Raw genomic sequence first — 15695 nt, 5'->3', positions numbered from 1 at the left:
GGCTGTCGTCGTGTAGCAGAATAACTCGAACAAGCTGATTATTTTTATTGTGCCTTCTGCCACCACATAATACACACCTCGTTTTTTTTTCTTGTCTGTCCTTGTGCAGGCTGTGGAAGCGGAGATAGCTGCACTGGAGCCACTGGTCGAGCAGGCCGAGACCCAGGGTCAGCAGCAGATGTTTGCCCAGCTTGCCGAGCTGCTGGGCCAGAAGTGCAATCACTGGGAGAGCCTCAACAGCGTCGCCATCCCGCACCTGCGCAGTCTCTACGTCATTCTTGAGGCGCGCAACTGCTGCAGCTCGGACCAGCGCGATGCTTATGCAGCCGTTGTGAAAAAGGTGATTACTAAGCAAGGCTTGCTGCTGGGCTAGTGGGTTCACGGTACAGTCAGCGACAGATTTTCCGGACATGCCTGATAATTCGGATGCCTTCACGGCACCGCCATGTACCCCATAGTCAATGTTATATGAACGTCCGAAATTTCAGACACAAAAAACCTTTGCCGTCCGATTTTTTGGACTCTTTGCCATGACCGCAGGTCGGAACGACATTAACTCTTTCCCCACCATGGGGAAAATAGGTGTTTTTTGTATGTTACGGTAGATGTTTTTTTCTGAAGGAACTACTGCACTCAATATTTAATGTATCACATAAACAGAACGCAAAATGAATGCACTTTTTACGCATGTTTCATTAACGAGATTTATGTCATAAAAAAATATAAATTGTTAAAATCAAGATAGTGCGATAAAATTGAACAAAGTTTTTAAAGACACGCTCGGTATCTACTAAGAAAAGAATGTTACAAAAATTGTGAGATATACAAAATGTATTGCCGTCGAGTAGGCACTATCTCCGAAAAATCAATATTTTTCATTGAACGGATATTTCGCTACAAAAATTTAACTGCAAGCATTACAGTTGGGTGTGATGGGCTGCGGCCGCCGATGTTCCGGGCTGGTTTGCGTCGTCGCTGCTTTCAGACTCAAAGTCCGATGAAAAGTCAGCGTCCTCTGACTCGCTGCTATTCGATGTAGCGATAAGATCAGCCGCAGAGGCAGCGGAATCGAGATATCTGTGATCTCCCGAAGCGCTCGCGCTGTTTCCGGAGCTGGACATTTATGCCTTCTGCATTGACGATTGCGAAACTTCAGAGCGCGTTTAAAAATCACCGCCTGGTGGAGAAAAAGCGAAATGCTTGGAAAACTAAAATATAGTTCCTCCTCTTTCACGTCCGATAGTGCCGTATGTCTGTGAGCGGCGCGGTAGGTCCCGAAAGCGGCGTTTCAAACCATCGGGGCTAACCATGCCCAATGGTCGCGGTACGGAAAGAGTTAATAGTAGCCACCACCTCTGCCATTTTGGTTATCTGGCCTCCTCGAACCGGCGCTCTCGCACGCAGATCCGCTGGCAGCTGCAGCCACCACCACGCCAACGCAAGTCCTAGCTACTTCGACGTTCGCTGCCAAGGTTCTTTCTGTTCGGTGCCATGTTTTTCATCGAAACAATTCGCCACTGTTAGCAATGGTGCCAACTCCGCCTTTGTAATCCTTGCCAATGTCTTGGAAAGCACGGCGCGTTGCGTAATGCTGGTTCCCAGAAGTCAGCTTCGCCTCAATACAGCAGTGTTATGCAAAGAAGCATATGCGAACTATTGCGGTGAAGCATACCAAGAGTGGGAAGGGGCAATTGTCATGGGACACGGTATGTATTTCAGCAGGTGCACACGCGTGAATCTGCTATTTCCTAGCGCAGTACGAGCACCGATAAGCCTAATAAGTGTACTGGCAGGCCTTGAGAGCTATTTCGGATGTGCCTGTGGCGATTTGAGCCCTTGGGGGCAGTAAAAGGCATGCATTCATGTTTTTTTTTTTTTTTCGGACTGCCCGATTTTTTGGATGTTTTCGTGGCCCCTAGGGAGTCCGAAAATTCAGACGCTGACTGTACGCCATTTCATACATAGCAGGCAGTGCTAGAAAGGCTACGCACACCTTCCTCACTATTCGGATCCTTGACCAAAAAATAGCGTGGCATATCAAATAAAGATGTAGGTATGTGTCTTACAGTTTGATGTAAAATTGTCTCATAGGTTTGTATCTCAAAATATGACATATTACATGAAAGTTATCGGAGAGCTGAACTTTTTGGCCACTAAACGTTTGAGTGTAGTGACATGTATCAACTACTAGGCAGCCACAGCGCATCACTTGTGCCACATACTGGAGGCACCAAGGTACGCAAATGTTACGTCATTTGAGATACACTTGCGTCAACAAGTTCTAACATATAAAGTTATTCTGTAAAGAGTGTCGCAAGTCAGAAAAACAACTGCACTGGGAAATGCGTGAAGTGAGTCTTCTGCGCTACTTGCGTAGCTTCCACAGTGCTGACTGCTATGTATGAAAGGGTGGCTTCTTTCTTCCTTTTTCTTTTTGTCAGCTTAGGCTGAATGTGCTTCAGCCAACAGCTGCAGCTCAAGTTAGTTGTCTCTCACCTTCTCATGTGTTTGTCTCTGCTTGCCAGGCCAAGGGCCCTGGTGTCAAATGGGCTGACGAGCAGGAGGAGGCGACGGACGGTCCATTGGACATTGCGAGTCTGCTGCACACACCCCACTGGCGGCTGGCGACCACGGTGCGGCGAAAGTCTGCCGCATTACCGTCCGGCAACCTGGAGGAAGCATTTGAAGGTGAGGGGTTTTCTGGGGGAGGGGGGCAGTTGTAGGTTTTGTCTGCATTGCGGCCCCAAAGCGACAGCTCCCTCTGAGGGACAGGAAAGAGCCGGCATAGACGCAGGAACAAAAGAGCGGTGGCGACAGCATTGTGAAGTTCCAGTTCATTGTTCAATGATCAGGAAGGGCTATGCAGCCGATGCTCGTTGCTATGAACTGTAATGATCCAACGAGAAAGGTCTGTTATATCCAAAGTTCGTTGTATTTAAAATTAAGGCTGCGGTATGTTGTGAAATGGCGGAACTTCGAATATACCACTGTATAAGCCAAAGGCAATCGTAAGAACGACGAAAGCCTCGAAATTAAAGTAAATAATAAACTGGCTTATGCGGTAATTGTGCAACCACGTGGAACAGCAACTTGATGTCTGCCTTTTCCAATGACGGTTGTTGAAATCTGGCAGTTCTCCGCACTACAGCTTATAAACACCCACACAACTGCTAGGCCGCCACGACGGCAACGAGCTGGACAGCCAGCTTTCTGCCATACTGAGTGCGTCGCCGCTGCCAGTGATACATTGACTACAGTTTTGTCTTCACACAAAACTGGTCAGTAGAATAAACTGATGTCTCAATTTTATCTTTTGTGGCAAGTGGCTGTCATGTCACGAATGAGAGCTGCGATATATGACAAGTTCAACTCGGAGCTTGCGTCTGGCAGCCACTATGCTATGCGAGACAGCTTGACCACATTGCGTGTTTCAGTCTGGACGCAGCGAAAAGCAGCCTATCTTTTTTCGTGTGAACCGAAGTGATGAGACATAAAGCCTTTTCAAAGTAATGAATTCTGCGATTGTCAGCAGCTTTTGAAACGCCATGCGTTATGCCTTCAAGGGGGGTCAAGCTGATTAGGCCTAGCGCACCTTAGGCACTTGGGCGGCGTTGAGCCGCTTGCGTGGTTGATCTTAAAACACTTTATTACCTGGCGAGGCCTTGCCAAAGTTTCATTGTGGGAAGCTTGCTGCTAGTGTGTTTGTTCTGTAAGTATGAGTGCATTTTCGCGCATTCAGCAAGTGGCCGGAAATAGTTGCATGCAGTGCACTACCACAGGCACGCATCGCTGCGGCAAACTGTTGTATTTACATCAGCTGGACAAAATTTGCCCCAAAAATTTGTCTGTTGTAGTCATTAGTCTGTTATAGCCGGGTCTGTTAAAAGCGAACTTTGTTGCATGGATAATATAGGGCAGGGGTTTTCAAGCACTTTCATTCCAGGGAACCCTACTAAGCTCCATAAAGTGTCAAGGAACCTCCCCCCCCCTGAATTAGCCGAATTAAAATGTCCTACTTAATCGAATGCCAAATTATCGAGGGTGTAGTGAAGAAGAGGAAGAAGTGCTCTTGTGTCTGTCGCTGTGCGCGTGCCATCAGCGTTCTGTGGACTGCCTCGATTGCGTGAGACATCATTGTCTAATAAATCGCCATATCACAAGGGTATCAAGAAAACAATAAACTAATGCTCAACTACGTCAACACGCTTTTATTTACTCAATGAATCAGCAAATCTTGTTTCTATTTAGCACAAGACCAGCGCAGAAGCTGAAATTCTCATTTCATGACTAATTAACGCTAGCAGCGGCGAAGGCCTCGCGACATCCTTCACGGCACGCGTCTTCATCTGAGGCGCGCTTTGCACCTACGCACGCACATCTTGATTATTTTTCACCAGTCGGCTGCTTGCCAACAATTGTCCGTCCATCGCGATGTAGCTGGTGCACTTCGACAGCTTTGCACTGAGTTAAAGCAAAACTGCTGCTTGCGGCAACCACTATGGACGAAACCGCGGCCTTGCGGTTGAGAAGGCAGGCGGCTGACGCACGCACCAAGTCAAAACGAAACTACCGTTTACTGCAAGAAGTGTGGACGAAACCGCGGTCGCTATCGGTGCTATCATGGATGGTGACTACGCAGTTGTGAAGGCACGCAGCCGACGCACGCACACAGTTAAAATGAGACTACTATTTGCCCCAACCGCTGCGGACGAAACTGCGGTGGTTATCGACATGTTCATAGATGGCGACTACGCACTTATGAAGGCGCGCGGCTAGCCGCTAACGCGGTGTTACGCGCGGCGATAAACGAAGTGCTCCGCCGTGGCTACCAGTCACGTGCGTGTACGATTACTGCTGAGGACCACGGCGATGCGGACTGCGCTGCTTCATTTCCACTGGATGCTATCGCAGTTTTTGCTCTTCTGCGGCACGCTGTTGCGGTGCTCTGTGCGTTTTTTTTTTTTTTTACATTTTTGTATTTCTCCAACGTATACGTCAGTGTGCACGCTGTCGGCACCTACCCTATCTACAAATAGGAGAAATGCGCGTGGTGGTTAGTTATGGCCTCCGAGATTCAAGTGCGAAAGCTTAGGCGCATTGCACATTCTCAGAGGTTGGGCGGCTACAAGCTGCTCGCGCATTTATTGCGCAGTTCGCGCGATGCTGTTATGCACTGTGACGTGCTTTTTGACACTCGGGCATGGGTAAGGGAGGTTCTTTGGACCGAGCGCACCTCGTGTTCGCCGTTTTAGCCACTTGTCGAGCGGGGGACCAGGAAAAATTTATCAGTGGCTCGCGGAACCCCGAGTAGAGGCCCCGACCAGGAACCCCTGGGTTCCACGGAACCCACTTTGAGAACCCATGATATAGGGAGACCAACTTAATTAGAATTGTTTGTTGTATCCAAAAACATGTTGTATGTGGATCCATTGTAAAGGGCACCCACTGTATTGCATTTAAATTAAGAAATACCATAGGCAGTACCTTGCAAGTCAAAAAATGTTGAAATTCATCCTGTCACTTGAGATGTAGCACTGAGATTTCGATGCAAAACTAAAAAAAAAAAACTTAGCCTCTGTTTTTTCTAGTCATACAGTTGGCTTTGTTAGTTTTATCCTTGATAGGATTGATAGAATTGGTCGAAGCTATCTGGCAGGTTTAATTGGAAACAAAAAAAAATTATGTGCTGCTGCTCTATTTGATTGTATTTAACAGGTTGTAAGGTGCACCCGATTCTGTTACGAGAAATGTGGCGTACCTCTCATTTTGGCACTCGGATAAGTCTGCAGATTTCATCTCACAGAATGAATGTTCTCTCTGCCTTCCATTGCGTTTGATATGCCGCATTTTGTGATGACTCCGCAACCATCATGAAACGCGATGGTGGCCCACAACTAGACTGAATACATTACCAGTCGTTCTCTTGCATGTATCGCCAGACAAACAAGCTGAAAACACGACAGCAACTGTGATCGTTAGCATAGCACCTAAAATAACTTTTTGAATGCCACTTTCGTAATGAAAGTGGCGCGACATTGCTGCTGACATCACAAAATGGCGACAGAAGGCTCAAATGACAATTGCATAAGTGCTAACATACTTCGATTTAAGTGCACGTCAAAGAACCCCCTGCAGTCAAAATTAATCGGAGTTTCCTACAATGGCGTGCCTCATAATTTTAATTTTGAGCCTCCATCTTCCTCTTGAACTTATCTCTTGTTCTGATATAACAAACCACTTTCAATGCGCGAAGCAGTGTAAAACTGAATCTGCATTGCTCTTTTGGTGTCACTTAGACTGGGTGAAAAAAGTGGCCACTGCAAAGGTGTCGCCATGTTGCTACTTCATTTCCGAAACGCTAAAAATGTGCAAAATGTAATGCGGAAACAAGCATTTGCATGTAGCAAGTATGCGTGGACATTGTGTAAAGCTCACTCCTTATATTTTTCACTATGATCCAATGGCTATTGATCAAATTTTGACGTAAAATGTGCGGTGCATGAAAGAGTGCATTTGCAGGCGCCTCAACTAGATGGCGCCATCATAATGAGGGAGGCTCGGGATCACATTGATGGTGCGTCTAGTCGTCGTTGCTTATCGTCGTCTGCTCCTGCACACCTGCATGGCAGCGGCCTTAATCCTTTCAGATGCCACTTTATCCTGTTGATTGAAAATTTCACCAAATTTCTTGCATCTTCAGAATCTTAGAGAGTGTACAGCTGCAGAAAAAAATTCAGAATTTTCAATTCTTTAGTTAGTTTCATCAAGTTTACAGAATGTGGACTCCACGAGAAAACTTGTTGCAGGAGCATCAAATATGAGAAAGTCAAATATTTGGTGTATTGAAAAGCTTGAAAAACACTTATCCAGCCACATGAAAATTGTGCCTGGTGGATGACATCGTGAAAAACAATGAAAGAAGGGAACCCTGTACATGCAGCGACATACTGACACCGAGAAATAACATGTAACCATCTACCTTCCCACTCATTTTACTAAAACATTTTGCTCATGTTATCCGAAATTAAAGCGCAATTATAATCATAACTGTTTCAAGATATATGCGACACATTTGGAATATCATTACTTTTATCAGTGATATTGCTGTTGATGCACTATCTTGGTGTATACAATTGTGTACACAGCGTCTGAAAGGGTTAAGGTTACCGATTTCAATGCATGGGCACTATGGGGAGCTTTCCCTGTAGAATTGTTAACTCCATGCCTTCTTTAGATGCCCTCTGCTCATGTACCTCTTTTGTTGGCTCCGGCTTTGGATCAGACTACACGGGCGATGCCACATTCGTCCGGTTCCCGAATGGCTCCCCGCATCCGCGCCGCCACAGACGCAGTGGTAGTGCGGACATGGCCATCGGGTCTGCAGCGCCCATGCCGCCATCCTGGAGCCCGATGCAGATGGGCGCGGCAGACGAGACGTTTGTGAGCGACACTCCAAGGCTGAGAGTGTTCGAGCCAAGTGAGTCATAATTTCACTTCGCTCCCATGTTGCCCAGAAGGGGTGGTGCCTAGTTTTCTCTCAATATTATTGTTAGGTACAGTCGAACCTCAATATAACGAAATTGTACTTGTAGCGAAAAACTTCGTTGTATCGCGGATTTCGTTTATTGGAGGTTTGGTTAATTCAATGGAACTAAGATTGGGAAATAAAAATAGTTTGTTACATCGCGAATTTCGTTGAATTGAGGTTTGACTGTACCTCCATCGCCTTTTAACTATTTCGTTACCGCGAGAAAGTGGTAGTTCTTTATAGGTTTCAGATAATTTTTTGCCGCTGTGCTGACCGTTCTTTAAAAAAAAAGTGCTTGCTGACAAGAAAATTTTGCTAGCACTTCTTTAAGACTCTCTGAATACTGGGTTGGTTATGATTGTTCCTTGGTCACATTGACATTGTAAGCTTCTGTGTTGCTGTGTCGTCATTGCTGTTCCAGTGACTTCATTGTTTACCATGACACTCTTGCTCGTATTGTCCTCCCAGTATCCTCTCCACAGCCGTCGACATCCAAGACTGTGACACGGCCGTTCCCCAAGTACCGTCCGTCCGGAGTGCACAAAGAGAATTCGGCACCCCGAGGCCATTTCGGTGAGTCTAGCCTTGTTCGAGTGGGGGTATGGCATAGCATAAATAGCACTGACGGACATTTATTCACTTCAATATATATATATATATATATATATGCTGCCAATCCCTCATTGGGGTTATTGCAGTTGTGCAAAGAAATACACTAATTGAAGTATAGTTGAAGCTCGTGGTAGCAGTAGCATCAGGCACGAAAATGCCTTCGTTATATTCATTACAAGCACACGTGCTGCTGAAATCTCATTACTGCCAACTTATTAACGAATGCTTCAGGTTAACGAAAATTTGAAAAATTTCCAGACAAGAATATTTCATTACTAATTTCAGAGCACCAAATATTTTGAAATAACTACCGAAATGTTTATTTCTGTCTTAATAGCACCTAATAGAACCCAAAATATCCTGCAAAATTGCGACATAGCTGTGAAATAGAGCTTAGCTGTGAAAAATTAGGTGCACCACCACAACCACCAGAAGTAGATGTTCCCGAACGGCCGTGATTACAAATCTGTGCCGCCCCTGTCCCCATTGTGGCCCGCTGAAATATTAACTACACAAATCATCACAGTCGGCACGGTACCCAAGATGTCGCTACAAACTCTGGATCGCACCCATTTCATTGCTCACAATCGCAACGATCTGATCTTGGAAGGGTTGAAAAATAAGATAGCTGGCCTGCTGCAGTGTTACATCCTACTGTAGATGAAGCGTGCGCGGAACTGTTGCACTCAATTTCGTTGTCGGTAGTCTGTAGGAGCTGTGTGTACCCCATGCTCTGGGATAAGACTCGCTCCCTGGACGTGCTTCCCCGCTTATCTTTCCCCCCCTCCCCCCTCGCTTCCTTTCTATCACTGCTGGGGTGCACTTGCTTGGCTGCTGTCTGCCACTTCGTTGTGGCCTCGTGCAGCAGTGGTGAGCTGGGAGCCCGCATTTTTTCCCCCCTCATTTAGGCCACTGTCCCATCAATGTAACGCATCAGTGACGCATCAACGTGGTCATGGCGTGTTAAACGTGACCTTGAGCAATATGATCAGCACATTTGAGAACGCACGATCCGCCCACGTGCTGCGCCCAAAAGAAGCCAGCGTGTGAGCCCACTGCGTTTCAGCCATAAGGTTTCCTACAGTAACTACTACGGGGAATTCTGGTGCTGCAATCGTTCAGCCACCATGAGAATGATGGGAGGTACTACATGGATTTTTTTTGTCTTCGTGCTAGTGGCTTCAGACGTCTGAGTGGCTTCGCTTATCTGCCCCTATTTCTCTTTAGCTGCCTTCAGAGGCCCAAGTTTCTTGGCAGTCGATACTTCTTTTTTTAGATGCAAGAGGCAATAACAGGAGTGAAAGTGCTGCGTCATTTGCACCACGCTGCGCCAACCCGCTTTTCCCGTGCCATCCTGCTCCAAAAGGCATTATTGCGCCAAAACTGCTCTCAAGCGGTGCCTCCGTGTCCGACATGCCCGTTAATTCGGATGACTTCGCAGCACCACCATGTACCCCATAAAGTCAGTGTTTTAAAAGAATGTCTCAAATTTCGGACGCAAGCACCCTTCGCCGTCCAATTTTCAGGATTTTGTGCCGGGACCGCAGGTCGAAAACGGCATTAATCAAAGCCACCACCGCCGCCGTTTTGATTGTCTTGCCGCATTGAACAGGCGCTCTCGCATGCAGATACACTGGCAGCCGTAGCCACCACCATGACAACGCTAGGCCTAGCTGTTTCTATGTTCGCTATTAAGCTTCTTGCCGTTCGGTGCGGTGTTTTTCATTGAAATAACATGCCTATGTCGGCAATGGCACCGACTCTGCCTTCGTAATCCTCGCAATCCGCCTTTTTCACGGCCCGACGGCGCATGCGCCCTGCCCTGACGGATTAGTCGCAAAACGTTTTGGAAGGGTCGCGCGCGCGGTCGTGCGGCCCATCTCGGGGAAACGTCCCCCGAAAAAAAAAAAAAAAAAAAAAAGTGCTCGGACGCACGCTACTGACAATTTGTGCCGTGTACCACATTGAAACTCCGCTGGCAGCTCGACGTCAGTGCAGCACTGAAAGCGTGCGTAGCGTAAGAGTGGTTTTGGTACTGCGAGGGGCTTTCTTGTGGACGGCACCGATAAAATCACCGTGCCAATACTATCGTTCGACTGAAACCCGCGCGATAGGCCATCGAACCCACAACGCGATAGCCGCAACGCCTTCGTTGGTATATATAAATAATCGCGCTCAAAGTGAGTCAAAACGTGCCTACGAAGTTGGAAGGTTGAAATGCGCAAGCTTTGACCCTCTCAAGCCGTGCACATGAAGTTTGAGCCAATGTTGATTTCAGCGGAGCTTAGACCTGGCTCCGTCGAGTTCGTGCACCCGCTACCGGTGGACCTGTACTGAAAAGTAAGCAAGTTAGGACGAAGGAAACTGCTTTTAGCGATTTGAAATAAACTACTCTTCGCTTTGCACGGCGCGTACACAATAATCTGCAAGCGGCGACACAGCGCTGTGCCCAACGGCTGTGCCAACATCTGTAGGTCATCGTTCCCGTAGGCTGCCGCTCGTATTCGCAACGTAGATGGGTCGGTTTGTACATGTTGGTATGCTCACGCATTTCTTAATTCCTGAGATGTACTGTTTATCTCTGCGTCAAACCCGAAACAAGAGACTTCACATTCGGTACAGCAGCATAAACAGCCGCCTCGCTCAGTTATATACCAACGGTGTCAGCGATGGCATCCGCGTTTTTGCGGGAGAACAACACGGCCTTTAAATGATTGCTTATGTGAGCACATATTTCTCTAATAATGCTTTATGACACGCGCAAACTAAGTATGGTGAAGTTAAAGAAAAGCGAGAATCAGTAATAAATTCACAGCCCGATATTTGTGACTGGATCACAGTCGCCGTTGAGTAACTCAGGCGCTCATACTGACTCGTCTCACGGTGGAATAACGCGGCTCATATGAGCAGGTATGTGTGCTTTATTCGACGTTTTCACTTTTTTTTTTCATATCAGCGATGCACCTTTTCCATATTTTTGACGCTAACAACGATCTGTGGCTGTAGATGTCGATGTAAACAAGCGCACCGCTTTGCTAAATCCGACGCGGAAGGCTGCGCGCTCGAAAACTTCTTATTTATGCAAAATGTCTAAAGAATGTGCAAAAAGAATTAAAAGAAAAGCGAGGTGTAAGTGCAGGAGTCAGCAACAACAAACTCCAAAGCAGCCGCGCCGGCAGAGGGTACTCAGCGTACCTTTATAGGCCACACTATAAACAAAACAGCGCTATCACGCCTGCTCACCCTATATATATATATATAGTTGGTGAGTGCTACATGGCTTCCAATAACGACATGCTGTACCACAGAAGCCATTAATAATTATTCGCGGTCCACGAAATCCACAACCGATACGCACTCAACAAGGGCGCAGGTTGACAAATCAACCGGCGAAAGCCCCGGCACCCTACAAAAACGTTTCCGGTAGCGTGCGGCAGAGGGCAGCACAGGAAAATGAAAAAGGCGGATTGGCTTCGAAGCTCGGAAAGCACGTGTTGCATAATGCCGGTTCCCGAAAGTCGGCTTTGCCTCAGTACAGCCGTGTTACGCGGTGAAGCATAACAAAAGTGGGAAGGGACAGTTGATATGCGCTGACAGCGCTGATATGCCTCATGAGTGTACTGGCAGGCCTTCGAAGCTTTGTCGGAAGTGCCTGTGGCGATTTGAGCCCTTAGCAGCGATAAAATAGTTCATTCATTGTTTTGGCCATTCACTGTATTGCTTTCCGCCTTTTTGTTGCGATGTTTTAAATGTGGCTGCAGTTTTGTGGCCATAGTGATTGTGGGACTTAGTAGCCAGCTGTGCTTGCGCATATCTTATGTTTGCATTTTAATTTATTGGCTACTTATAGTGCCTTGTACCTGAAAGTACAATTTTCAACTTTCAGTATTTCTGCAGGTAATCAGGTGCGTTGTTTCACTCAGATAAACATTTATGTTTGGAAATTACATTTTAAGTAACACTAGTTCTTTAGACTGACACATAGCTGGCATGTAAAGTATGACAAAGTGCTGTGGACACAGTGCTAGTGTTGTGTGACAGTGTTCTTTTTTTCCCAGTTATTGATAAAGTACAAAGTAGCTTTACATCCCATGTGATTTACTTGTGCTACTTCTAGAGCTGCTTTGTACTTGTTTCTTCATGCTCAAGTGCAAGTACTACTGGCTTTTGCTATGTATTTCATGCGTCTAGTGCTCATACATATAGATTTTTATTGCTATTGCGTCGAGCTTTCGTCCTAATTGTTACTAGAACTTGTATTACTGTTCGTTCTCTACAGCTATAGATTGATCACATTTAAGTTGCTTGGCAAGAAGAGCATAGAATGTTCCACAGAAATTTCACCTTGGCACATAGTTTTCTCTCTTAGCATTTGTATTTGTTGACAGAAAACGTTTGCTAATTTAAATGTTCTTAGGATGGTGACCCGCTGCAAAACTCACTTTACCTGATACAAAACTATCAATTTGTTGCTCCAAATCTGCTCCAAAATGGTCAATTTACTGCTCCCAGCCTTGCTTCAAAACGTCGGAAAGCCTGCTTCCACTCCTGCAAGAAGACTTTGCTAACATGCATAACCGCTGCTAATTGCAGCAGTTGCGCTTGTCAGTGGCATAATGGTCTCAATATCTGGCTTCCATGCTAGAGGTCCTGTGTCGGAGAATTATAATGGTGTTTATTTATTCATAATGCAGTAACTCCTCGAAAGTGATCAGTTCGTAAAGTCATGAAGCTGTTCGAAGCCAGAAGGATGAAGTCAAGGCAAATCCATGCACTAACCATCATTGTCGTGCTAGCTTAACCACCCTGCTTGTAGTTCCCGGAGACTCTTGCGCAACAGTTCCCTCTAGTAATTTTATGAAACTTTAGGGTTTTAGCGAGATCACGGCTTGATAAGGACACTCGCTTCATGCTTGAGTGACGGTGAGGCATAAATGCCGCATTCTTCAGTGAAGTCCGCTAAAGGCGTGGCAATTGCTCTCCCACAGTTCACTTTCGGTTTTCGAAGTGAATTTGTCTGGAATTCATTACGATGCTGAAAGAAGGGTCAGCTTTTTGAATGTCTTGAAGCAGTTATGCTCGGACAACTGGCTTAAAATACAGTTGAACCCATTTAGAACGAACTCGAACTACTACTGATATAACGACCACTCTTCACGGCACTATCCTTATATATGAACTCGCCCTTAAAAACACTCAAAATATAACCGCATTGAGGCTGGCATCTGCAGTTACAATTCGGCAGCACTTTAGTCCCAAAACTTGATTTTCAGTGTCATTTTTGTTCCGGGTGCGTTCACGTGCCTAGCTGCAAATCTACGTTAGAAACATTCACCTAAGAAATGTGGCGTCGCGTAGCTTTTTCAAAATGCCGCCTGGTTCCGATCACCTGTAATTTCGAAACTACAAGCGCAGCCATCACTTTTTATTCGAGTGCTTGTGATATATTTTACTACCAGCAGGGCATGACTGTATTCTGCGCATCTAGTTAGCTGGAACGTAAACTTCGGAAACTGCTGCGGCATGCTGCCATTCGGCGAAGGTCTCTGACATCGTGTTCACCGCATTACAACTGTACGTTTAGCTACATAAGAGCCGTAAAATTACGTTATTTGTCTTGCTTCGGGCAAAAGGAAAAATGCGACAGACGGTTAGGTAGACTGTTATCGGCAATCAGCAAAGTGTAAACGAAGCGTCACCGAACTGCAATCTCCTGATAACGACGTAACCGCTGATCCTTCGCAACATTATGTGGCAGCAGCATGCTGACTCTGGCTGCGTAGATATCGACAGTAACGACTGGAACACTTCAGTGGCCGTTGTTCCCATGGCGGAAGGACATAGCTGGTCATTCCGAACCATTGAAATAGGTGTAATGCACGTGCTACTGCACGAACAATTGCGCACAAATGGCAGTGCACCATTGTGGCGTCTGATGCCGCACCAGTGCACGTCACGCGCCATGCTGTTTATGCTGTACGCCTCCAGCCTGGAGGCAAGCCTGAAAGCACCAAGACGCGACCTTTGCAGCTTTTCAAATCCGCACGCGGCAGTCGCTCATCTCGAAGGCCGTATCATCGAAGTGCTTTGACTGAAGCAGGGCATGCGCTGCTGCCATGTGCCTGGTTTGGCCGTGCTTCCTTGCTTTGGTACTTTTGTGTGCGCACTCTTTTTATCGTGACAGTGTTCGAAGCGTTTGTTGTAACAGTACGGCGATTTAAAAAGCGTTATATCTGGAAGCAGTTTGGATGGGCAGGGTTACAAAATCGTAAATGCACTGAAATGTGGTCGTTATAACTGACAGATTGTTATATCTGAGATTATAAGTGGGTTCAACTGTATTGCATCAGCATTTATCATCTTGACTCTGTGCAAAGCACGCTGTCTTGCCACAGTGATAATGTCGTGTGTAGGCGCTGGTGTGTTCGGTGTCAATGCACAGGGAAGTGACAGAGGATTTAATGGCGGCATTTTGGAAAGGCTTTGTGTGGTCTATCTGGCCAGCAGTCTTCTATTTTCGCCATTTCACCTACCGTATTTACTCGAATCTAGGCCGACTCCGATTCTAAGCCGACCCCCCAAAAGTTCGAAGTCCGAAAAAAAAAAAAAACTTACCTCGAATGTAGGCCGAACGAAAAAGCGAGGACAGCATTCGCAAAATGAAACAGCATTTATTAAATTTGAAGATGCCGAGCTCATTCTATGTCACCATCGCTGCTAGCCTCGTCGCTATCTTCCTTACTGCTGACATCTTCAAACAGTGCGCTATATTCAGTACCACCCAGCGCATTAGAGATGCTGCATTTTTGGAAGGAGCGCACGTTGCGGCGCACGCAAAAACCATCTCCCGTGGCCCCCTCCAACGACAGACCGATGCCGAAGTTCCGCCCGGCTTGAACGTTTGACGATGCCTCTACGGCTAGCTCAACTACCGTATTTACTCGATTCTCACGCTTCCTCGATTGTAACGCGCGCCCGTTTTCCGTGAGGAAAAATTTGGAAAAATAGATTTCCTCCCGATGCACTGATGTTGCGATGAATAAAAAAAGTCGCAGTTTCGCCCGAAAGGCGATGCATCGAATGCGGTAGCAAATTAGTAGACCGCTATTAACAAGCACGGTGTCACGCGCGCTCAAGCGAACATGAACACACCTCGCTCGTTGACCGCGGAAACGAACTGTCAAAACGCTGGAGACGAAGCGCGCCTTCGTGCTAGCATGCCTCTCCCTTCAACGCGGCGAAAACACGGCGCGCGGCGAACTTTACCAGTCGCAGATTGCTTTCAAGATAGGGCCAAGCCTGATCGTATCGCCGGAGTGGATCGTCGCAGATTTAGTCCTGCTTCGGTCCACTGAAACCGTTCCGCATTGCTTTGCTGGCGAAAATCCTCTCCTTCTGTTTGCGCCAGTCCCGCTCGCAAGTTTCGGATTCTCCGAACGCCCGTGATGCGGCCCGATTTCCGTCCGTCTCTGCACAGATGATCACTTTCCTTTTAAATGCGGCATCATGATGAACTCGGTACTTCATGCTGATAGATAGAGCAGACGCTGAGAAC

The 15695-nt window shown here is 46.7% G+C and overlaps 3 protein-coding genes across 28 annotated transcripts in view; 2 read left to right on the top strand and 1 right to left on the bottom strand.

Annotated features, from left to right (window-relative positions):
* The window catches only part of LOC119464555 (serine/arginine-rich splicing factor 5), a 337955-nt gene that overhangs the window by 44461 nt on the left and 277799 nt on the right, over positions 1-15695 (bottom strand). The gene's annotated exons all lie outside the window — the stretch shown is intronic.
* LOC119464013 (protein sel-1 homolog 1-like) overlaps positions 1-15695 on the top strand; it is a 398467-nt gene that overhangs the window by 132124 nt on the left and 250648 nt on the right. The window lies entirely within an intron of this gene.
* LOC119464558 (kinesin-like protein KIF18A) overlaps positions 1-15695 on the top strand; it is a 45254-nt gene that overhangs the window by 25877 nt on the left and 3682 nt on the right. For both annotated transcript variants that reach the window (XM_037725574.2, XM_037725573.2), the window contains exons 12-15: positions 110-340; positions 2526-2688; positions 7283-7477; positions 7997-8101. In XM_037725574.2, the coding sequence (XP_037581502.1) occupies positions 110-340; positions 2526-2688; positions 7283-7477; positions 7997-8101 (694 nt within the window). The remainder of the gene's footprint in view (positions 1-109; positions 341-2525; positions 2689-7282; positions 7478-7996; positions 8102-15695) is intronic.

This window comes from Dermacentor silvarum, chromosome 9, assembly GCF_013339745.2.
Source record: "Dermacentor silvarum isolate Dsil-2018 chromosome 9, BIME_Dsil_1.4, whole genome shotgun sequence".
Taxonomy (NCBI): domain Eukaryota; kingdom Metazoa; phylum Arthropoda; class Arachnida; order Ixodida; family Ixodidae; genus Dermacentor; species Dermacentor silvarum.
Note: the sequence above shows the minus strand (reverse complement) of the source record. Positions and strands in the feature narration are given on the sequence as shown.